This window comes from Antennarius striatus, chromosome 4, assembly GCF_040054535.1.
Source record: "Antennarius striatus isolate MH-2024 chromosome 4, ASM4005453v1, whole genome shotgun sequence".
NCBI classification, from domain to species: domain Eukaryota; kingdom Metazoa; phylum Chordata; class Actinopteri; order Lophiiformes; family Antennariidae; genus Antennarius; species Antennarius striatus.
The window spans coordinates 19,989,429-20,013,734 of record NC_090779.1 but is presented as its reverse complement, the minus strand read 5'-3'; the positions used below and the strand labels follow the sequence as shown (position 1 = coordinate 20,013,734).

At 41.2% G+C, this 24,306-nt stretch overlaps 2 protein-coding genes and 1 non-coding gene across 3 annotated transcripts; 2 read left to right on the top strand and 1 right to left on the bottom strand.

The window, feature by feature from the left end:
- The first annotated feature begins 980 nt into the window (after positions 1-980).
- Positions 981-6,749, top strand: hal (histidine ammonia-lyase). Its single transcript, XM_068313287.1, has 20 exons — positions 981-1,279; positions 1,463-1,523; positions 1,738-1,765; positions 1,839-1,913; positions 2,002-2,074; positions 2,168-2,234; positions 2,324-2,361; positions 2,491-2,616; positions 2,726-2,865; positions 3,060-3,107; positions 3,484-3,631; positions 3,728-3,823; positions 4,001-4,059; positions 4,288-4,368; positions 4,491-4,556; positions 4,626-4,791; positions 4,909-5,043; positions 5,781-5,889; positions 6,013-6,082; positions 6,200-6,749. The coding sequence occupies exons 1-20, from the start codon at positions 1,033-1,035 to the stop codon at positions 6,329-6,331; spliced, it is 1,965 nt and encodes a 654-aa protein (XP_068169388.1). The 5' UTR covers positions 981-1,032; the 3' UTR covers positions 6,332-6,749.
- A 1,598-nt stretch (positions 6,750-8,347) lies between these two features.
- On the bottom strand, positions 8,348-8,437 carry trnay-gua (transfer RNA tyrosine (anticodon GUA)). The gene is given in 2 exon segments: positions 8,348-8,383; positions 8,401-8,437. It is a non-coding gene; the product is annotated as a tRNA-Tyr (tRNA).
- Positions 8,438-14,516: 6,079 nt separating this feature from the next.
- On the top strand, positions 14,517-24,123 carry LOC137594610 (netrin-4-like). The gene is made up of 10 exons (XM_068314237.1): positions 14,517-14,801; positions 15,048-15,601; positions 17,345-17,617; positions 18,422-18,548; positions 18,780-18,968; positions 19,801-20,008; positions 20,147-20,259; positions 20,399-20,467; positions 22,115-22,288; positions 22,498-24,123. Exons 1-10 carry the CDS (start codon positions 14,741-14,743, stop codon positions 22,638-22,640), a joined length of 1,911 nt encoding a protein of 636 aa, XP_068170338.1. The 5' UTR covers positions 14,517-14,740; the 3' UTR covers positions 22,641-24,123.
- The last annotated feature ends 183 nt before the right edge of the window (positions 24,124-24,306 follow it).

Genomic DNA, 24,306 nt, shown 5'->3' with positions numbered 1-24,306 from the left:
TAGATTGAGTTGACCTAAGTATGAGGAAACATAAGTGTTTTTTCGTCTTTGCATGAGAAGCAAATGAAATGCATGAGGTAAGACGGAAATCATGTTCTACATCAGTGAGAGAAGCAGATGAATAGATGGAGAACTATTTCAAACGGAAGGGCACTCAGTGGAGCCCAAACATCCGGAAAGACCCGAGAGTCCCTTCAAATGAAAAGAAGCTCTGTCCAAAAACCAACATGACAAGGGCGCCATCAGAGAGGACTGGTTCCGTTAAAGTGTAAGGGGAAAAAAAATCATGGATCCATTTACTTTAAAAACCATTAGTTCCATATTTGACACCGTCTTCATTGAGTTTAATTAAAACATTCCAAGTAGTTTATCCCAAGTAGTTTATCCCAAGTAGTTTATCCCAAGTAGTTTATCCCAATTAGTTTTTGACATTGAACTCATACGCATTCCATTCACGATTCTGATTCGGATCAATTGGTTCGATCTGCAGACTGTAATCCATGTTTGTTAGGCAGAAGACCCACACACCTCTCCATCATGACTCGACTGTGCTTGTTCGAATAGAAATGCGTCAAGTGTTCATATAGAAAAATGATTAAAGGTTTAAGTCCAGGCCCTCTGCGCCTTGCGCAGTACTAAGCGAAGATTTCCCTTATTAATTTATTTATCTATCAAACAATTGTTATTACATTTTCTACTTTTAATATTCAGAGCATATCCAGCGTTCTTTCAGTGATTTCAAGACAATGTTTGGTTTGTGTAATACACTTTTAGTGTTTAGCGGTCTAACCCGACGCTATTGGCTCATCTGGAGAAGAACTCCAGCTCTGTCGCCACTGGTGTGTTTTCGTGATTACATCAAGGCTTGAGTCCAAACATTACTTCAGTGGAGGTCAGTGGTCAGTGTGTCATCAGCGAGGCGTGGTTCGGGATCGGTGCGTCTGATTGGTGGCTGATCTTCCCGCTGCTGAAGGTGGTACCTTGGGGGAACGAGGACCAGCGCTCACTGTAGCAGAGTCCCATCGGAGCGCAATGCGTCGGTTCACCGTTCACATCCGAGATGAGTGGCTGGCAGTCCCCTGCCGGGACACCACCAACACCATCCGATGGCTCGGACTGGAGGCCCTGAAACGCTACATTAAAAACAAACCGGACAACGGCGGCATCAAGGCTGTTAAGGACACTCGTTTTGTTGTGCGCAGGTGCCAGGGTTTGGGTTTGCTGGACGCAGATGACACCATAGACGACGTACTGGAGGATAATGACTTTGTCGAGCTTGGTAATGACCGTATGCATGTCATATATAAGAAACGCATGCGTTACATTTGAGGGAGATTGGATGTGTTTTACCATTAGCTGTGCGTAAATGCGCATGGTTCATTACGCACAAATGATAGGAGATATAACGTGTAATTACAATACATTACATGCCAATGAAATAAAGTCTGTGCCACTCTTTCAGCCATTGAAGGCGATACCATGTCTCCTGACTTCATCCCATGTGAGCCTGGAGTTTCTCATCTGTATCCTTAGATCTGTTGAGTTTTGCGCCACTGTTAGTATCAGAAGCTATTATTAGATCAGTTTTTCATCTTGTTAAAAAAAATTTTTGGTTTTGAGTTGTTAAATTTGAGTTAATCAACAACAGCATAGAGTTGTCATAAATTCTATGTTAAAATAATGTGCTATAGAGCAACATTTTTTTACAGAATGCTCCTTATTTTAACTGCAAAATAGTACAGCAGCATACAGAGAACCAGAAGAGGTAAGTGTTTACATATTTTAAAATTTAGGAGATGCTTTTCAAACTGCTGTGTAACGTGGGTCTTCCTGCATAGTATATTTCCCTGGACGGCAACAACCTGACATCAACAGATCTGGTCAACTTGGGAAGGGGACTCTACAAGATAAAGGTAGTGACCCACAATCAAACCTGTTGCAATGGATAATCGGTGACAATCACTGAGTTAATATAATCATCCCCTTTGTCTGTGTTATCAGCTGACTGCGGAGGCAGAAAAGAATGTTGTACAATCAAGACAGCTTCTGGACACCATTGTGAAAGATAATAAAGGTTGAGATAAACTTGTGACTATATACCTTAACTGCATTTAATGTTAACATCCCACTTACTCAGTTCTCTGTTTCTCGCTTTCTGTCCCTCCAGTTGTCTATGGAATCACAACAGGTTTTGGCAAATTTGCCCGAACAGTCATTCCTATCAGCAAGCTCAAGTATTATTTTGTCTTCGTCTGCATGCTAGATCTGTTGTAGATCACATTTTTGTGTGCCGATTGATGGTCACATACTTTTTGTTCCACAGGGAGCTGCAGGAGAACTTGGTGCGGTCGCACTCAGCAGGTAATAAATTCCCTTCTAAGCTCTATGGTTTCAATTTCTAAATTCCGAGATAGACGGCTCACCCGATGGGGGTTTGTAGGTTTTGCTGTAATTGTGTCAGCTTTGCTAATGTTACGCTATGGTGTGTAGGTGTGGGAAACCCACTGAGTCCAGAGAGAACTCGCATGCTGCTCGCTCTGAGGATCAATGTGTTGGCCAAAGGCCACAGTGGAATTTCACTGGAAACCCTGCATGGCATGATCCAAGCCTTCAATGGTACATGACCAGCCCCACTTCACCTCATCCGACCTGGTCTATCATCAACATTAGCTGACTGCTGACTCCCTTCTCTGGATCTTCATTTGTATCTCACTTTTCCCTGTAGCTTCCTGCCTCTCCTTTGTCCCGGAGAAGGGGACAGTGGGCGCCAGTGGAGACCTGGCACCCCTTTCTCACCTGGCCCTGGGGCTGATGGGGGAGGGTAAAATGTGGTCTCCAAAGAGCGGATGGGCAGATGCAAAATATGTGAGATATGTAGAAAGCATTGCCATAATGAGCTTTCCAAGACTGTATAACAATAACTTATCTAATCCTGCAGGAAATGTGTGTTTTGCTTTTAAAGAGTGTTATTGACGGGTTACAAGGTTCGACTGGACAGTATGTTTGCTTTTTGATGACCTCTTACATGTTTTCTGTCTTTTCATCTGTGTTGTGGCCAGGTCCTGGAGGCCCATGGCCTGAAGCCGATATCACTTCAGCCCAAAGAAGTAAGGGTTAAAATTGCTGTCCTGTCTCATGTTTGTCTTCCGTAACGGAATGACTCAAGGATAACTACAATTGTATTTGCATTTTGGACTTACACTGCCCGACGTCACATGTGTCTAAAAATAAATCAGTCATAAGTTTGACCAAAAACTGCATTTCCCACAATTCAGTAATTAAACCCATTTTAACACTGAAAAAAACCCAAACGTTTTCAACAAAGTTAATGTTACATTTATAAATTACATCTTTGCTTTGAGGACAGTCATTATGCTGATGTGGCCCTCGGTGAAAAAGAGTTTGACACCCGTCCTACGGTCTCCTTATGGCTTTCTTAAGCAGGAAAAACATGCTACTCTTTGTATTCTATTTCCCACACAGGGGCTTGCTCTCATCAATGGGACTCAGATGATCACCTCTCTGGGGGCGGAGGCTGTGGAACGAGCCCAGGCCATCGCCCGGCAGGCGGACATCATAGCTGCTCTGACCCTGGAGGTGCTTAAGGGAACAACTAAGGCATTTGACAGCGGTGAGTAGCAGCAGAAGCGATGGCGGGCGAAATCAACTAACGACTGTGGAAACATTTCCCTCATGCTCCATCTCATATTCTGGTCCACTTTTGCAGACATTCACTCGCTGAGGCCCCACCCAGGACAGATTGAGGTGGCCCTACGCTTCCGCTCACTGCTGGACTCTGATCACCATCCTTCACAGATTGCAGGTTGGAGGAAAGACCCAGACTCTAGAACAGAGTCAGAGTCAGAGTCAGTCAGTCATGCATGTTGCAGGCTGTGATAAAGGCAAAAGTTATTAATAAAGTAGAAACTGATTATAATGTGTCTGAATTGCAATACTAAAGCCTTAAAGTGCTTGATCTGATGTTGGTATGTTTCTACAGAGAGCCATCGGTTTTGCGACAGAGTCCAGGATGCCTACACCATGCGATGTTGCCCTCAGGTATGAATACTGAGATCATCAACAAATGACAATCACGGTCCACAACATAAACAGTAACATGTTTCCATGTTTCCTCATTTCCCTTTTTTTTTTTTGAGATCACATTTACACAAGAGATGTTTGACCAAAGTCTGTCTCTGTCTGTTTGTATCTCTATGTGTCTCTGTTTGTTTACAAGTTTACGTTGTGAGCTGTTTCTGGGCATCACCATCTCTCCTCTCTGTATAGGTTCATGGAGTTGCTAATGATACAATAAACTTCGTCCAAAACATCATCAATACAGAAATCAACAGCGCCACAGATAATCCTGTATCCTTCCCTGGTATAAAGTTGGAAGAACTTGTCAACTGCTGTCTGGACTTAAAATTTTACATTATTGTTTGCTTGATTAGAAATTGTGTTTGATCTGCTTTACTTAACAGCCATGTTAGATGGTATTTGCAGAAAGAGGTGAAACCATTTCAGGCGGGAATTTTCACGGCGAATACCCAGCGAAGGTATGCATGCTTGTGGCAATGTCTTGTTTCAGATTTTGTCTTCTGTTCTCATTGTTTTTTTTCTCTTAGGCTCTGGACTTCTTGGCCATTGCAGTCCATGAACTGGCCTCGATCAGTGAGAGGAGGATCGAAAGGTTGTGCAACCCGTCTCTGAGTGAGCTACCGGCCTTCCTCGTCAATGAGGGAGGACTCAACTCTGGCTTCATGATTGCTCACTGCACAGCTGCTGCCCTGGGTTTGTGCACCGATATAATAAAACGGAGCTTGAAAATCTGTAGAATTATATGTTTTGTGTTATATCTGACATTATTAAGAAATGACTGTCGATAATCTCTACTTTTGCATTGTCCAGTTTCAGAGAACAAAGTGTTGTGTCATCCCTCTTCCGTGGACTCTTTGTCCACCAGTGCCGCCACAGAGGACCATGTGTCCATGGGAGGCTGGGCTGCGAGGAAGGCCCTGAGGGTTGTGGAGCATGTTGAGCAAGGTATGGCTTTTATAAGATACTGAAACACGGTGATGCAGTAAAATCTGATCACCTATGGTTTGTGTAAGTACTCAGTGAATCAGTCAAAAAGCTAAAAAGGCTGAAACAGTAAATAAAAAATGACTACAGTAATTATATCATGAAAATGTATTTAAATGTATTTAAAGTTGAATGGGACTTTGCTTTGCAAACAATCTGAATACCATAATTTTAGAAGAGTTTTGAAAGCAACAGAAGGAACTGAATAGTTCCTGGTGCCTCGGCTTAAAAACAAGTGCAAAGGTAGCAATTGCTAAAAATCATGCCAATGTACACTGAATGTGGATAGAACTGTATCAGCAAACATTTGCATGCTTATGAATCAAAGCTCATTGACTGGATGAAGTAGCTAACCATAAAACACAGATCAATGTTTCTGTCACTGAATACATTCACTATTGTTTGTTCTCTCTGTGTTTGTATGGGGAGACGCGAAAAGTTGTGAGAGGAGTAGTAGTAGTAGTAGTAGTAGTAGGAAGAAAGGCTTTGCACAGTCAAATATTCTTGAAGCTTTAATAATAATGGAAGAGCTTTGTCACAAACTATATCAAATGTATGTTATGTTCCCATGTGATTTAAAGTTATGTTGATGATACTTGGACTCATAGTGCTAAACTAATTCAAAGACTGGATGATGATCTTCATCAAGTTCCAAAGTTGTAGCCGTTTTTAAGCCAAGTGATGTTTCCTGTGATTAGTTCTTGCAATAGAGCTGTTGGCAGCCTGTCAGGGTATCGAGTTCCTCCGCCCACTTCGGACCACCACGCCGCTGGAGAAGGTCTATGAACTCGTGCGCAGTGTAGTCAAGTAAGTCAAACATGTGGAAAAGGTACACAGGTTTCAATCTGCTGAAAGGATATTCAGGTTAGTTAATGTTTATCCATTGTTCCACTTTTTTTTTTTTAATCTGTTGACTCGTGTCATCAACAGACCGTGGATTAAAGACAGATTCATGTCTCCAGACATTGAAGCTGTTCACCGTCTTCTGCTGGACCAGAAGGTAAGTACCAAACCCTGTGGAAGAAGTGATGTTAATTCTTGACCGTGTTGGAAAATACATCACATTTTTATGTACACATAACTTTCAGAGACATATGTTTCTATTTCTTTTACTCAGGTGTGGAATGTGGCCAAACCTTATATTGACAAATATAAGACAGAGTACATCCCCGAGTCCCGTCCCATCTCTCCTACTGCTTTCTCTCTGGAGTCGCCACCGTCACCAAGGAAGCGTCCACGTCATGAGTGAAAGCTTGTCCAAGTTGTGTTATGTGACTGTGACTAAAATGAGAAGCATTATATTTAGAAATTTTAGGGAATCTGAATTAAAACCAGTCCATATATAGAAGATGCAATTTTGCATGGATTTCATTTTGAATTGGGTTTACTATAAAAATATTTCTCTTCTAATAGTTGGCTATGCACAACACCAATGTGCACAAGAGTTCTATTTATCTCAACTTTGCTACCCATTTAAAATGTACCAAATATAATTTGTGACATGACTCAGCCATTGTACCATTTACTTATCAAATACTTTTTAATGTGACACAAATATTACAATTAAATGATATTTTTTCTGGTGTAATTATGTTAATTATCATGTGATTGTCATCTATACATTTGCAACTTAGATAACATCACAATAAAAGTTATTAGAAATACAATTACCATGATTATATTATTCCTCTGATTTACTCTGATTGTAAAATTGACACGATTGTGAAAGCAGTCTCACACTGATATATTCATTAAATGACAAAACAGATATTACATAGTTTTCGCTGCCAGGGAAATTATCTTTCCACTACAGGTGATGTAAATCCAATTTATTCAACTCAAGATATGAGTTAGATTTTTGGAACCTCGATGTGGAAATGCTCCAAAATCACAGTTATCTCACATGAACATGGTGCAAACAAAACCATGGTTACATTCAAGCTGCGTTTCTTCAACTTGTGGGTTGATAAAAGGCTCCTTAGATGAGTGGAACTGCATCTACCTGACTGCCCATGTCGAGAAGCTACCCTGGGGTGCTGCTAGAAAAACCTGTGGAAGGTGGTGGGCGACATCAGACCAGATCAACATTACAGCTTTAGGACAGAAGTATTCAATTAAAAGCCACTGAGGTACACTTATTAAAATTTCCTCCAAGTAAAAGGCCTGAACTCAAGTCCAGTCTGTGCCATATTCATGACTTCAGCAATATTTATTGTCAATTTTCAATGCAAGATACTTGACATAGTGCACAGCTAGTTCTCTGCTGCAAATGGGTTTTAAAATAACTCCCTTTTTTTAAGTTTTATCACTCCGGGCCAGTTTGTGGAAACTCAAGGTATCATTACTGAGCTGTCTGTTCTGCACTTTGAAATTGGAATTTTTACACACAAACATCCGATTGGTTCCTCGTTGTTCTCTGTAAGACGTTTTCTGTTTTGAATGTCTCTGCTAACAAAAATACTACCCATTCAGTCCCTGGGGCAGTTTACAAATGAGACAGGGATTTTTCCCGACAGGCAAGAAATAACAATAATTTGTTTGAAAGAAATCTTTTAATTTTTTTCAATCACATGAAATAAATCTAACACCTGTTTCTGAAGCACAATATTCAATCTACACTCTACTACAACACAAAGGGCTTTTATTTACTCGTAGTTCCCGCTGATCACTGAATGTCCCCCTGACCGTTGTTGTTTTTATGATCCAGTTACAAAAAAAAAAAAAATAGGGGCGACTGCTGCAGAAAGAGTTGCACAAATGAAGATGTGTTTATGTTTGTGACCATGGTGAAAGAAATGCTTAGCATCGATGTTGCCAGAAGGATTACACCCTGTGAGCTCACGCAGCATGACTTTAATAAGCATGAACCACATGGTCACCTCCTGGTCAGTCAACACTATGTATTCTCAGTCATTTTAAGTGTTAGTCTCCTCCTCCAATGTCCAAACGGTACATTTGCTGTGGAGCAATAAACCCCTAACTTCATCGTAACCCTTCAAAGTCGTTTATTATCAATTTCACCTGTTGAGCACTATTTTAGAAGCACACACCACTAATACCACTAATACCACTGGTGCAGTCAGGCCAGGGAGGAAAAGGACGCTCGTTCACGAAGACGGGATAGTACAAGATAACGAGCCTATAAAAATGATCTGTTACGCTGTTCCTACGTACTAACAGATGAAAAAAACAGTTAAAAATGATTAAACATTGCATTAATACATTAAAATTAAAACTAACCACATATAATTTCAAAAAGTTTGTCTCCTTCGAGCCGGATTCGAACCAGCGACCTAAGGATCTCCGCATAGCAAGCCTCTACAGTCCTCCGCTCTACCAACTGAGCTATCGAAGGGACGCTGTTTGCTGCCACCACGTCATGTGTTTTTATCCTTACAGTTTCACAGAACGGAAACTTTTGATTCTGGCAGCTGAGTTGAAACTGAAGTAGCTGTCAGACATTTAATATTTTTTTCCCCGTTTTATTCCTTAAATATATTATTACGATATAAGCCTGTAGAGTGTACTGTGAGCCGTCAGATGCCGTGGACAGAGAAGCGCACTAGTCATCAAAGCTGAATAAATGTATTATACATATATAGAAAGATTTTTAAAAAGAAAAACCTCCACCAAAGCAGAGGAATACCACTCCTGTATAATCACAGTATGATGCTTTATTTCATTTACGTCAGAGATACACCAAGCTGAAAGAAGTTTAACGCCCATGGAGACATTTAAATTAAACCCTATTTTAACCACTAGGTGGAACTATTCCCTCATTTTAAGACAGAAAAAACTTCCTCATGGAACCTCCCAGCATAAACTGAGGCCCCGTCCACCACGATAACGGATATTTTAAAAACGCAACTTTTTTGTTGCGTTTACGCCTATGTGTAATTACAGTAATTTGTCAAAGTGCTCCTTGATTTATGGTCGAATTAAAAATACAGTGGAAAACAAGCTGCAGGTTCTAGTGACTCCATACAGTGAGTGATAAATGCCACACCCTTAGGGAATGAGAGTGACGTGATCAGGATGTGGATGGTTTGTGTGCAGTCAGAAGCAAAGAAGACATCAATCCATCTACAGAATCCACGTTGTCGTGTGGACGGCGTATCCGCGACTTTTTAAAAACGCTGACGTCTTGCCTGCGACGAAAACCGCTGTGACGTCATATTTATGGGCCAGCGTGTTGTGACAACAAAACACGGAGGATTCCTATTGGATAAAATTTGACTCAATACTGCCACCACATGGTTTGGCATGCTTATAGCAGTCTTCGAAAACGCACTGCAGCGTTTACGTGTGGACGGAAAATTTTTTTTGAAACGCTGTCGTGTGGACGGGAATCGTTTTCGATGCGTTTTTTAAAAGTTCCGTTTTTAAAAAAAAATACGTTATCGTGTGGACAGGGCCTGAAAGGGGCATTTAAAAAAATATATAAATTTTTTTTTGTCAGGTACCCACATAAAAAGTGTTGTCAATGCAATGAAACTTTCATACATTATGTTTATCACTTTAGAGTCTTGTCTGGAGTTTGTGCATCAGGACATTTGTGGTTCACAACTAATTCCATGTAATAAGTGTTCTCGTCTTGTATTACATTCACATGAGCATCCAGTAATGTGATCCCTGTCTTTTAGGTCATAATTATCTGAGCTCATAACATGAAAGCTGTGATTCCACGCATTGTGACCTGTGAAGGCCAAGTGAAGGATATGAAACGTTATCCGTCAGCCTCACTAAAGCCATTGTACATTAAGAAGAGTGGGGAAGCACATTCTGACAAGATAGTAGTGCTAGCGGGAACCCGTGGAAATTCCACGATAAAACAATAATATCTGACTTCATTGGTTTTCTTTTTTTCTTGGCAGTCACAAGAAAACAAACTGCTGTGAATGAAAAGCCGTAACGGCTCTGTGTGTGTGTGTGTGGGACGGACGAACGCGAAGGCCGCTTCGGCGTTACAGTCCGGCCATCTGGGTAGATGCCCCCTTCGTGAGTTGGGTCCTGGTGAATAAAGCATCGGGGTTCTCCACACGACAACGTGAGATCTGTCACAATCAAAGAATATAAACTGCTACGTTTGACGAAGCCAAAACGCCTCCAGAAGTGACAGACATGGACAGCGGCCCGAACTTCCGGGTAGACGCCGGGAAGACGCCGAACTTCCGGGTAGACGCCGGAAGCGTGACAGCGTGAAGTTTTCAAGTGACTTTATTCAAATATATAGGTGGGGATCAGTAACAGAAAAACAGCACAGGTGCTTTTTGTCAGCGTATCTACAAGCCAAAGAAAAACTACAATTATCAGATGCATTTAAATACATACTCCTTATGCATTACATGAATATTTCTATTTTATACTACTTTTTGTTTCTAATCTCTTATTTGAGTAGGTGATATAGTCCAGTGTATCAATTGGAGAGTTTTTTTCAGGATTTTATTTTTATATATAGACATTAGTGCACTATTTTAAACTCACTCTTATTTTTGACACCCAATATTTATTTCTTAGACAACATGGTTTTCACCAGAGAAATTTATGCAATGTTATCCTTTCCTACTTGTTTAATTTTACCACAATCAAGTATCAGGTTACTTCTTCCACAACTGAGAAAGGGTATTTGAATGTGAACAAAATCTGTTGAACAGAAAAGTGATGACAATAACTGCTTTCAGCGAAGTTTAATACAGCCTGTGTTGGTGAAGAGGACATGCTGTCATGATGCTCGTTCCACTTAACCGCAATTGAAATGTAGTCACCTTGTCCTAACCTGTCAGATATCAAGGTCATGTGTGTCTGCTCCTCCTATACACAGTACAATACAATAATAAAGCATGGGGATAGACATGGACACTATAATTATTCCTACTTCTTCTCATAGCACAGGCAAAATTTAAAGAATCTGATTCCAAATTGTTATCACAGACCCATACACCAGTTTTTGTTTGCATTCTCCAGCCATACAGGCAGCCATCGATTTTTGTTCATGAATTGTCAGATAAACCAGCGTTACACATCATTTTATTGCTCTCATAGTACAGGTCAAACACAGAAGAAATAAATAGATGACCGTACTTTTCATTATCAGTTTTTTTTTTAATCTGTTCATGTAAATAACAAATCTTTAGAATGAGAGAGTCTTAGTTGTGAAGTACCTCAAGGATCTGTCCCAGCCCAATATTGTTTAATCTGTATTTGTTACCATTAGGGAATGTTATCAGAAAACACAATATTAATTTTCACTGCTATGTGAACAATAATCAGTTATATTTGTCATTTAAAACAAATAAATCTTATACTAAGTTATAGCTCAGTACAGTACTCATGTTGTTGGGTGTACAGTATATTGATGCACTTGACACCATTGAATGAAACATCTAAAACAAATTAAAATAAAGAATAGGGCCTAGATCAGCTCTACTGGAAAGTGTTAGGAGACAACTTTTGTTATGATTTGATGTGATATGCAATGAAATGATGCAATGAAATGATGTGCTATTTAAAACTCAGATGTTTAAGATTATCATGGCTTCACATTTGTGCACACTGACTTTGATTTTATACAGATGGTAAGAATAGGCACATCCTATGTGAAAAACATGGAAGTGGTCTGCACTAGCAATATTAAGGACTATACAACTGCTAGCAGACCAAAGAAATAGAAGGACAAAAAAAAAGGTCAACTTTTCCAAGTGTAAAATTCTCTCTGTGTTTGTTCTGAAAGATGTATTTTAACTATTTCATTATGTTTTTGTACCAGAAAGCCTTTGGAGATTTCACAACCATTGCATAATATGCACCACAGAAACTGTGACATCACATCCTGTTTCTGTCTTCAGTCTTGCGTTCTGTCATGTGTTGAGTCCTCCCTGCGCAACAACCGTGTCTCACACGATGATGTAATGTATGAGAGTATATAATGACTGAGTGTCTGGATGGAGAGGGTTGAGGATGAGGGGAATGAGCGTGTGTAAGTGTGTGTGTGTGTGTGTGTGTGTGTGTGTGTGTGTGTGCGTGTGTGTGTGTGTGTGTCCTTATAATGGTACATTAGTAACAATTGTCTCACTAATGTCATAGTTTATTATGAATAATGGACAATATCAATGCCAAACATATAACGTCATGGAAAGAGTTCCGTTTTAGGACTAATATTTACAAAACTTTAGCTCTTTTTCCTTTTTTTGTCTTTGCACAATGTGGGCGAGGGCAATGTTATGACTAGGAGCAAGCAGACAGATAGAGGTGATAAATACCATAAAAATGCCAAGCTTGTGAGCAAGGTACCTAACCAACCTGTCTGGAGTATGTCTGGGTTTGGTCTGGCTTTCAGAGACTGGTGGACTGATTGCTTTCAAGGGCTGAGACAGTTCAGTGAGCTGAAGGTACGAAGAAACATGGCAGTATGAAGGAGGGAGGGAACCATATCCTTTTACAGTCTGGAAATAACTCTGGCCAGAGGTGGTGGAACGACCCAGTGCCTGTCATGTTATTGGGTCATTAGATCACCGCAACACAGCAGCACAACAGGCCCAGCACTTGACTCTAGTGGGCAGGAAGGTCACTTTACATAAGAAGTGTATTTCTTGCACTCTTGACGTAACCCCAACGACTATACCACAATGCTTGAACTGATAGTCCGTCTGCATTTTTTTTGCAGTATGTTATATAATCATATACCGTGACAGGTTAAAATGATTTAATGTAGGTAGACAATAGATTGGAAAATTGGAAAATTTGATTATTTGTGATTATATTTTTTAGTTGCTAAAACTGGTTGCCAACATAATTCTGGCCTTGGTAAAATAAAATAAAAAGACTGTCTACCAGCATGTTTTAAGTTCCAGATTAACACACTGAGCCTTGTTTGTATAATTTATACAAAGAACAAAGTGTAAATCTAACAAACTGGGTTTTTTCCATAGGATTGTATGCGAGACTACTTCTTGCCCGGGTGTTGCAGTCTCCTCTCAGCAAATTATTTTAGCAACTTTTAGGTGACATGTCAGCCAGGCTCGCTATTTTCCCATGCTAAGTAAGGTGACCACCTGCTGAGTGCTGCATCATATTTCCCATACAGACTGATATCATTCTTCCGATATAACATTATAAAATTATTTCTCAAAATATCATCCCATTCCTTTAATAATGTGGCTTAGTGAGTGGAAGTTGTGTAACAGAGAATAACAACAAACAGCTGGTGGTGAAGAGTGCAAAGGACGACGTTAGTAATGTGCATTGCTTTCATCCTGCCAGGGGAATACACCACATACTGGTCGAGATTAGACATCCTTCCTGTAACATTTTTCATGGTGGCTCCTGGGATTTGAGGATTGAAAAAAATGGAAGTGATGTGCAAACAAAGAAGGTCAAGGTGTACCACCACTTTGCCCGAGTTCATCGCCTAAAAGATGGCCAAAATAGGCCATGCAAATCTGAAAACACACAGACCTGAACTCTGTCCACTTTTAAACAGAAGAAGCTGTCACTGTGACGAGAGTCGCAGTATGCATGGAATGTCCGATCCTTCGGATGCCTTAGGGAGGAGACTGAGAATGCTCATGATTCCCCCTTTATTCATTCCTTTAATATTAAAACATGCATGAGGGAATGATTCATACAGGTCATATTCACTGTAACAACAGGCTGCTACTTACCTTGAGTATTCATAGGCATAATGTCCGTTCTCAATGACACCGATCTCTCTAATCTTCACTCACCAGCCTGTCTTGTCTTTGAATGTGCCCTCCAGTTTTTTCTCTGTACACCCTTCCAAAGTTGGTGTCATATACCCACCTCTTCCTGGATATGTATTTTATTAGTCTAGGTAAGGTGATGTCACCATTTCATCACCAAAGATAGTCAGTGTGCAACTGTATGACAATTTTGTTTGACTTTTTTTTAGGTCAAAAGTTGAGCGACCCCTCAGATCCAAGACTGATGTTTGTCTGATGAGGCAGGTAAACGTGTGGTTAATGAGTGGCAGTTAGAAACAAGCAGTGATATGTGGCAGGAATGCAAAACACATAACGGTCAGCACTGGAATGCCTGGGAGGTTTGAGGAAACTGACCAAATATGTCATCTATTGTCTTAAACCAGTGCTTTCCATTCACAGCCTTATAACAGCTTCAGTGCTTCTCAGGGAGAACAGAGAATAACATTGATACTGCATCTATTAGTGTGTGACAGCTAAAGAAGTGAAGATGGATTATTGTTTATTAATGATGAGCAAAACAGCAATCTCACTTTTTATGTCATAAACACCTTTAAATTATAGTGAAAAGCTCATTAGGGATTATTTTGAGTTTCTTGTTCCTTTTGGAAAGAGCGTGTGGGCGTGGCCAGTGATAGAGCAGGAAGAGGGCGGGGCTAGCCGCTTCATATTCCCTTATGCCAATGAAATCACCCATAGGAACTCTGAGGTGCGTGGGATGGGACGGGGCAGTGTCAGGACAATGACTTCAGAGTTCTCAGTAATTCGGTTAAACCTTCTTGTCACTCAACAAATTAAATTTCAATCTGTTTCGTGATTTGTGTGTCACACCACTTTTTCAAGCTTGGCTCATATTTGAAAGCTCGGATTATTATAAGAACTCCAGAATTGTGAAGACAGGTGACTTCATGTAGAGGGAAAAGTTAGGAAACTCCGTCGGAATGAGACTGTGGACTTTACTTGTCTTTTTCCCGGTGTGCGCACCCTCTCCTCTGCCATCCGGTGAGTTTAAAAACGTTGTTCTGGCTTTAATTGTGCGCGTATTAGTTTATTTTTACATGCATTTATGATATTGTGGTAAGATCTGGAAGCACGACTGGCACAGCATCCTTATTTGAGAAGCGGGTACCGGTTTGGCAATCTGGGGCGCATTCAAACAGCCTGACGTGACCATTGAAAATTAAGTCCCACTGCAACTCATCTCGCTCGTTCATTCCATCTATTAACTCAAACATGTTTCATCACCAGAAACGTCTAAAATCAACGGTCCAGCGGAGAGTCGCTGCTCTGGACGAGCCTGCAATCCCCGAATGGGCAACTTGGCCCTGGGTCGAGTGGTGCGCACCGAGTCGGTCTGCGGCTTCAACTCCTCGGAGCCCTTCTGCTTTTTCAAGCAGAATGCTGCCCCCCGAGTCAGGGAGACCTGTTCGGCACCAAAATGCACCAAGTGCAACTCGAGAATCCCCAATCAGGCGCACCTTCCCTCCGCCATGACCGACTCTTCTTTCCGCTACCCGGACACTTGGTGGCAGTCTGCGGAAGGGGTGAAGGAGGAGACGCTCCGACTGGATCTGGAGACGGAGTTCATCTTCACCCACCTCATCCTCGTGTTCCGCTCACCCCGTCCCGCTGCCATGGTGCTGGAGCGCTCCCAAGACCACGGACACACATGGGAAACCCTCAGATATTTTGCCAAGGACTGTGAAGAGGCGTTTGGTCTCGCAAAGGGGTCCCCAGTCATAGAGAGTGGAGCAACTTGCACCTCCAAATATTCAGGGGCTTTCCCGTGCGCCAGAGGCGAGGTGAGTACAGTGGATGTATTAAACTGATTTAAATCTACATTGAGTGGTGAGTTATGATAATGGTATGGCAGCTGTGTGGTTGAGGATCAAATAAAAATAAACACAAATTTCAGATAAATTTTGTGCCGAATGATATGGGATTATCCCTCAGACATAATCTGGAAAGTCTAACACAAACACACATTGCGTGTGATTCAGTGAAGTTGGAAGCACTTCAAGAGAAAAGCTTTGAATGAGATAGAAAAAAAAGTTTCATTATTGGATTTTATTTCTGAAATCCGAGCGTGACCACATCAGAACATTCTGCCACACATTCCCTCAGAAATTCACCATGATAACGCTCAACATCTGCTTTGTGCTTGATGTCCGTTTATTGGCTCCGGGATGCATTACGAGCTGACATCACACAAACCACTGAACTAACTGTTGACCATGCTTTGTAAAGTGATCCCACTGATGGGCTGCGGAGACCTTTTTTTGTTCTACCAGTCTGCTTTAGGCCTGTTATGACATGCACGGCTAGAATATCAATGTTCACTTTTATGTCTTACGTTCTCTCAAAGCATTTTTTTGTTTTTTGGGACACACTGAACCATGCTGTAATTCATTGATCAGATCATTTACTCACTCTGACTGTGAAAGACATAGAGACTCTCACTGGCCAGTAAAGGTTTGTTTTGCAGCGAAGAGCCTCAGACCACATTGGGAGGTTCTGGTTAAACATCTGTATGAAGATATGGCTTTGACTGATCTCATAATTACTGTGTGTTTGAAACAAGTATGTGTCTTGCTGCAGTGTGTTAGCTCTTTTGTCTCAGCCCCTCACCCTTTATAATTAGTGTCTCAACATGCAAAGGCATTTGGCAATATAAGGTAATACTCCAGACATTATATGTTTGAACTCCCTGACTGTTATAATAAGATAATGTTTTTATACAGTCACCAAAGGGGAATTTTTTTTAGTTTTTGTTGTTGATCAAAATCAGGTTAATTCAAGTCAGGGGAGACGAGAAAATGTTAAAAAAAAAAAAAAAAAAACGAAACAAGAAACTGCAACTAGTGAGAGCAGCTGGAATCTTAATTGACGGTCTCAGATAAATGAGAGCAGGAAATGAAGACTGACCGTGTATGAGAGGAGTGTGTGACAGGATGAAATGAAAAATAAACTGAACTATGAATGACTGAACTACAATCAGAGACCCATTTGTCAAGTGCAGTTTTTATGCAGTAAATCTTATTTTTAACATCTGCTGTGCGTGACCAACCATGTGATGCCTCCATTATGATACGACACTACGTGACTGTACATGTCATGGATGAGGCAAAAAGTATTAGATATGTGTTGCAGACTGGGACTGTTTGCATGTGTAAACATATAATTAATTTCATTAAAGGTGTAGTCTTTTGGAGTCAGTCCCTCTAAAATATTAAAAGTCCGCTAGTTAAAGTATATTTAATGAAATTAAGCTGGAAAAAATACAGTTCTTTAAGAAAATAATTTTTGCCACGCATAACTTCCATTATATCTGGAAAACAAGATGAAACATATTGAAGACACTCCAGATAATTTACTTATGAGTTGCAGAACATTTTTAACCCAATACTTGTTCTTCTGGCAGACAAATACAACATGATTTATATTTCCCTTGTGGTCTGTCATTGTCTCTAAAACCACATTGCCACTTGGTGGAAAGCCTTTAAGACATACATAATTAATTTTCTGTCTTAAACTTAACTCTACAGGTGATCTATCGAGCCTTGTCGCCCTGGCACTCCGTGGATCCATATGGACCGGCTGCCCAGAACCAGCTTATGATCACCAACCTGAGAGTTCGCCTGCTGCGGCGCCAGCCGTGTCCCTGCCAGGCCAAACATCCTGGCCCTGCTGCCCTCCCCACTGACCATTACGCCATCTATGACTTTATCGTCAAAGGTAGTTGCCTCTGCAATGGACATGCTGACCACTGCGTACCAGCCAGGAGCTACCACCCCAGCCCACACAAGACTCATAATATGGTGAGCGATTCTGAAAGGTTTTGAGCACACCTTAACAGGTACACAATGCTTCACTGAGCTTAATTTGGATCTGTTGCAAAAAACACACTGACATGTGCCTCGCTGAAGTCTGTCGATGGCATAACCTTATCTCCGTTTTCATTTGATTTACGCGTGGAGATTGGGAGGAGAGGGTTTGGGGTTCCAACCACTCCCATGTTCCTCAGCTGTGCGCTGGTATGCGTTGTTGAATCCAGAGGCTGAAGTGAAGACAGGATTGTATGCCACAGCTTTACCTACCATTACAGGGATTTAAGGATGTGGAAAACCCTAATTATGGCATTCAGCCTAATTCTTTAACAATCCAGTCTTTGTCAAGTTATTGTCTTTACTGTAAATTGAGAAGAGAAGCACTTTTTAATTGCAGCATGGTTTAAAAGGGTGTATAGACACAGTAATATTCTGCATAGTGTGCTGCAATTGTAATTGTGGATGACGGAGTGTTGCGACACTAGAATTATTACACACGTGTTATGTTGGAACTCAACGAAAAAGCAACTCCCTCATGCTGACATTAAAACACATATTTATAGAAGCAGATGATGTTTTTATTATTTAGCTGCTGACAGACTTTGTGTGTTAACCGTCCAGCCAGTAGTTCAAGTATGCTGTGCGGTGTATGCAGTATACTACAGGACTTTCTTGCCTGCTGTTCCCTAAGGAATGCTTCTAAAACAATAAAAACAAAAAACCCCACATCCAGTCAATATTTCTGTCTCTACAGATTTTACGAATTCTAAATAACTTTCTTGTGTTTGCTGCCAGGTCCACGGCAAGTGTGTGTGCAGACACAACACAGCTGGAGACCACTGCGAGCGCTGCACCCCGCTCTACAACGACCAACCCTGGCAGGCCGCCAATGGCATCACAGGGACGCCACATGAGTGCCAGAGTGAGTGATGGGGCGAGAGAGAGGGGGTCAAACGCAGTGATAGGACACACAGAATGCAGATTTATCTGGAAAATGGATTTAGTCTCATAAATCAGGAGGTAACCTTTTACACGAATACCAGAGCAGCATTTGCTCTTGACATGTCAGCTACTGTAAAAAGCTGCATCACAAAAGATGCTGAAGAGAAATCATTTTCTGATATTTAACTGTATGTTTCCATTTAAATCCCAGAGTGCAAGTGTAACGGTCATGCGAAGAGCTGTCACTTCAGTCGTGGATTGTGGCTCGCCACGGGGCGGCGGAATGGCGGCATTTGTGACGGCTGCTCCCACCACACGGAGGGACGCCATTGTCAGAACTGCAAGAAGGGATTCTTTAGAGACTCCAGTCGACCAAAAACTGCCCCTGACTCCTGCAAACGTAAGACTCTCAACACTCTTGTACATGTGTGTGTGTGTGTGTGTGTGTCTGTGTGTGTGTCTGTGTGTCTGTGTGTGTGTGTGTAGCTTCTCTTTATTCCCCTTAAACCATAATTCTGAGTAGATGCCAGCAGAGAATTCCAATGAAGAGGGTCAGGCTTTGATATTTTGAGGACAGCAATGGTTGTGATTCCTTTTTTTGCCTTCTGGATTAAAGTGGATTGATTTTTCTGATGGGTAATCTCCCCTCAGCACTTTTTGAAATGACTGCTCTTCTTGTGATGAGATAGTAAGATGACTATTCCACTTTTTAGCAGTAGGAGTAACTGAGATCACATTGTTTTGGAATGCGACTGTACTTGCAAACAATGAAGGAATTTCCCATGAACCATGCAAGAACATTTTCACCATTCTTGCCCTTTCCCCCTGCCTGGCACGCTCCAGCGGTTTTAAAGAAAAACATGCTGTTTTGGAAACAGATGAAGCGAGACTGTAACAAAAATCAGATCAGAAGCGACCGTCAGGCAGGAGGAGTGATTAACTGTTTGTTTTACCGCAGCTGCTTAAAGCACATTGGACACATGTACTCCCAGCTTGTCCTTTGTTGTCGGATGATGATAAATTACATTTAACTTTTATATTATCTTGGGAGTTCAGTGTTTACACGCTACTTATCTCTGTTTGTGACTCTACAAACATTTTTTATCCCCTGTAGGGACACAGGTCCACAAAGGAGGACTCCTCCTAGGTCTGGTGTCAGAAAAGGAGATTAATCTTTTAATTTGCAAACAAAAAAAGAAGAAATTGAAACACATCATCCCTCTCCTCTGCAGCCTGTTCCTGCCACCCTGTGGGTTCTGTCCTCTCAGGAGGTAGCGCTCTCTGTAATCCTAGCAGTGGGGAGTGCACTTGTAAGCCTGGTGTCGGAGGCCTCCGCTGTGACAGCTGCATGCTGGGATACTGGGGGCTGCAGGAATACGGCTGTCGTCCATGCGACTGTACAAGGGAGTGCGACCCCTACACCGGTGACTGCATTTCTGGGTGAGAGCCAACATTTAATACCACAGCCTTATGTGCTTGTACTTGAATATGGTAACATATGGTGTGGAGGCAGAGTGCATTCTGGATGATTAACGCTAAGTGGAGCCCCGCCTCTGACTTTTTACCTCTGCGGCACAGCTCGGCTCTGGAGGTGTTATATACAGCTGCTGGCCCCGAGGGACACAGCAGCAATAATAGTGAGGTGGCACTCTTCAGGGTGGAGGAGCTTTTCTCTGCACTGCACCACTCTGGTGAGTCACAGGTCATATCACACTTAATTTACTGTACACCCAACCACATACAAATTAATCTTGTTTTAAGTTGTTAAAATGATATTAAAGTGAAGTGATTTATAAAAGGATTTTTAATCATGTCATTTTTTTTTTCCAGAGAAATGCAACTGTGCAGAAGTAACCCTCAGCAGCCCTAAGGTCTTCTGTGCTGCAGAATACGACTATGGTAAGTGCTATTTAAAAGGAATTGATTGGTTTGTTATGAGTGTATTTTCTTCTAAATAAAAAAATATATACAATAATGTCTGAATTGTAGAAAAAAATGTAACCTTTATTTGTTTAAATGTGTTTACTTGCCACCAGACTTCTTTTTCCTTCATTTTTGTGGTACATCAGTATGTTATCACCAAGTACAGATCTCTAAAAACATTTACAGTAAGGCTTATCTTTAGTCATGCTCCTGTAGACGCGCACCAAAACAAACAAAATCCCACTCACAGAAACAGCGCTCCACAGCACTGTAGTGGTCAGAAAGAGTACTGCATGCTGTTTCAATTTATAGAGTAAATTAAAATAATGTGACATTTATTATATCTTAAATCACTATTATACACAGGTAGTCCTCAAGATATGACATTCTACTTTCGAACATTTGTAGATATGAACAACCGCCCACCATGTCAGACTACTGTAGTTTCCCTTTCTGCCACAACCCATGCCGCCCAGCATAACCTGATAGATTAAGATTTCACAAACCAAGTCAAAATAACTCAGCAGATATAAGACTTAGTGAAGAGTTAACTCTGATGTCGGACTTCATGTGGCTTTCCGGTTGATGTGTCATCTACAGCGTTTCTTCCTCCTTTTATCCACATCTTTTCAAACCAAAGCACAGTGTATTCATATGAACGGGGATGTTCACCAACATCGAGACTGCTGACAATTTTTATTAGGTTGAAAGTTCGAGCCAGCGATGTAGACCTATGGACCACCTGTAAGAAAACTCAGAAACTGTCTGTTATTTAGTTTTTTAAATTATTGGCACAGGTGTCCTCCTGTAAGAACTAAATGATGAAGGAACCAATGATGACCGGGTTAGTTTTCTGCTCTGAACTCTAGTTGATGTTAACTATTGGTGGAGTTAAGTGAGAAACTTAGTGGAAATAAAACAGAGTAATCAAGCATGAAGTGGTGTGTCAGACTTTTGATGACCAGGAAGCTCATCAGCGCGTCATTCACATCAGTGCGGTGGAATACCTCAGTGGATCAAAGTTTGTCTTAGCCTCTACATCACTGAGGATAAAATTGATTCAGCAGAAGTAGTACCGGTAATTGTGTCTGCTAAGTGTTAACGAATAGTACTTTCGTATTTAGAGTAGCAATGACATTTAAGTAACCTCAAATGGCGATTATAGATTGAAATGTCATAAAAAATGACTTACGAACAAATCATCTTATGAACAACCTGTCAGAACCAATTGTGTTCGTAGGTTGAGGACTACCTGTACAACGATTCCCACATTGTGACATAGTAGCGTCTTTTCATTATGTGCTCTGTCTGCCTGCTGAAGTCCATCATCTTTTAAATGTCATTCTCCCAGTTTTAGTTTCCAAATCCTGTCACAAAAGTCCAGATAGTACCATCCAGGTCAGGACCTGAAAAACTCCTCCAGCACCACAGAAAACATAATCGCATTTTTAATGTATGTTGGTAGTTCTCTTTCTAGTCCTCTTCCTTGCACTTGTGAACTCACTGGACTAATTTCCCCATAGAAATGTCATTTTTAAAGAATGGAGCCAGTGCTGATATTTACCATTTTGATTTTGGCGGACTGCTAATTTTGCAGATTGACTTTTTATGGTGCTTTTACAGTGCTGGTGGTGAAGGTAGTGTCAGCTCATGATAAAGGCTCCCATGCAGAGGTGAAGGTCAAAGTCAGGAAGGTTTTGTACCAGAAACCTCACATGAAGATCCAGAGGGGAAGCGTCACTCTTTATCCGGAGTCGTGGACCATCCAAGGTTGTACCTGTCCCATCCTCAACCCAGGTTAGCTGCAGCAATTTATTCCATTTGTTGGTTGACGTCGATCTGTCAGCTTCATGCTGTATAGAAAAATCTCATTCTCAGTGTGTGTCAGCATTTTAGTCCTGTTTATTTGGTATAGGTGTTAAAATTTTTAGCAATTTTCTCAGTTTTCTCTTGTTTTCTGTATTTTCATGACTTTCTCAGTTCATGCTCTACTTTCTTCCCTCCAGGATCTGAATACGTAGTGGCTGGTCACAAGGACAGGAAGACTGGCCGGCTGATGGTCAACACCAAGAGCCTTGTTAAACCATGGAAATCAAGTTTGGGACGCAAATTCCTCCACATCCTGAGAAAAGACTGTGGCCACCGGTAGGGCATCACCAAGAACCGCAAAGATGGATGGAAAGTTAGAGGATCATCTGTGATGGTTGGATGAATTAATGAGAACCCAATGAGGACAGAGACTATTTGAATGAGGTATTTTGCTTGGACACTAAAATGAAAGCAAAATCCCAAGACTGCAACAGAGATTTTACAATTTTTTTGTTGCCAAAATGGGGTCCACGGCCCCCGAGGGAGGGTTGAAATGATGCATTACTGTGGTTGTTGTTAATCTGTGATAGAAATAAGCACATTTTACTAGGAAGACATATGAATTAGACCAAGTTCCTTTTGAAAATCAAAGAGAAAGAAGCAATCAAATAGATTTTGGACAAATTAGATGAGATACCTGTTTTACTGTGTGATACGCCTCAGATCATAATATTTCCAGTTTATGCAATAATATAGAAAGCATATAAAATATTTTATTTGCTGGTTAAATATCCAATTACCAAAGCAGGGTCACATCCCCACTGCTTCCATTTCCTTTAAATCCGCTGGCTTTGAAATCTGATGAGGTTTCTGTCTGACTCTATTGGTTTCTCACAGATATTGGTGGTGAATCACAAAGAGTCAACATCACAATACACTAGTGTGTGTGAGTGTGTGTGTGTGTGTGTGTGTGTGTGTGTGTGTGTGTGTGTGTGTGTGTGTGTGTGTGTGTGTGTGTGTGTGTGTGTGTGTGTGTGTGTGTGTGTATGGGATGTGTGCATGTGCTTCATGTCCTTGGTGGAGGAGTCTGGAGCGCAGCAGGTCAGAACAAGCAACTCCTGGATGACGGAGAGGATGAAAAAAAAAAACATTAAAGGAATCAGAAGCCTAATCTGAACAGCTCGGCTGCTCTGTGATGAGAGCAAAACATACCCAGCCCCACCTTCTCCAGTCTGGATCGCCTGCAAATGAGAAAACTGTTTTCATAGCTGCTTCGCTTAAAGAATGGGTCATAATCGGGTTTTTTTAGTCAGACTGGATGTCCTCATGTTCTGCTTCCATGTGATTCACTTGAGAAGGCCTCTCTGAACCCGACCTGGTGGGAGCCAGTGTGTGTGAGAAAGAAGACAGTACACAGTTTTAACATATGCTTCTTTTTATGGCCTGTGACTCCCGCTGCCCCAAAATAAATATTTATTAAAAGCTGCGGTATTCATTGACATCAGAGCGTATCACATCCAGAGGCCAGAGGCCATTTTTGAGCAAGGTTCAGTTAAGAATAGTCTTGGTCTGTTGTCTCCAAGGAGAAAGACCAACTCCGGGAGGAGAAATAATGCATTCCTCAGCCATGACATCACCGCCCATGTCCTTGTCCTGAAAACTTTACCAAAGTAAGAGAAAATTCTGGGTTTTCTTGTAAAGGACAAAGTGATGATTAGGCACTATGAATGTACTCTTTATTCTATGTGTTATTTGTAATAAGACTTCTGTGTCCTATGTGGTTTTTTTTGTCATCTAAACTACATAAACTACATGTCAGTGTATCTTTTTGAAGGCTTCATTACATTTTTGACATTATTCTGAAGCACATCTTGATGGACTTTACTAGTAACGTTTTTACTAGTAGAGGCGGCTGACCCGTGTTTGTGTCGCCCCCCATCGGACAAAAGAGGGAAATACATTTTAGCGTTGTGCATTGATAATGCTTGCACTTTGGAGTATTTCTA

What these genes read in the sequence shown, in the direction of transcription:
- hal (XM_068313287.1), top strand. Translation starts at nt 1,033, where the DNA reads ATGCGTCGGTTCACCGTTCACATCCGAGATGAGTGGCTGGCAGTCCCC. An exon ending in TAATGACTTTGTCGAGCTTG is followed by an intron (nt 1,280 to 1,462) that starts GTAATGACCGTA and finishes CCACTCTTTCAG; the next exon opens with CCATTGAAGGCGATACCATG. An exon ending in GAGCCTGGAGTTTCTCATCT is followed by an intron (nt 1,524 to 1,737) that starts GTATCCTTAGAT and finishes ACTGCAAAATAG; the next exon opens with TACAGCAGCATACAGAGAAC.
- LOC137594610 (XM_068314237.1), top strand. Translation starts at nt 14,741, where the DNA reads ATGAGACTGTGGACTTTACTTGTCTTTTTCCCGGTGTGCGCACCCTCT. An exon ending in GACGCCACATGAGTGCCAGA is followed by an intron (nt 18,549 to 18,779) that starts GTGAGTGATGGG and finishes TTTAAATCCCAG; the next exon opens with AGTGCAAGTGTAACGGTCAT. An exon ending in ACCGGTGACTGCATTTCTGG is followed by an intron (nt 20,009 to 20,146) that starts GTGAGAGCCAAC and finishes TCTGCGGCACAG; the next exon opens with CTCGGCTCTGGAGGTGTTAT.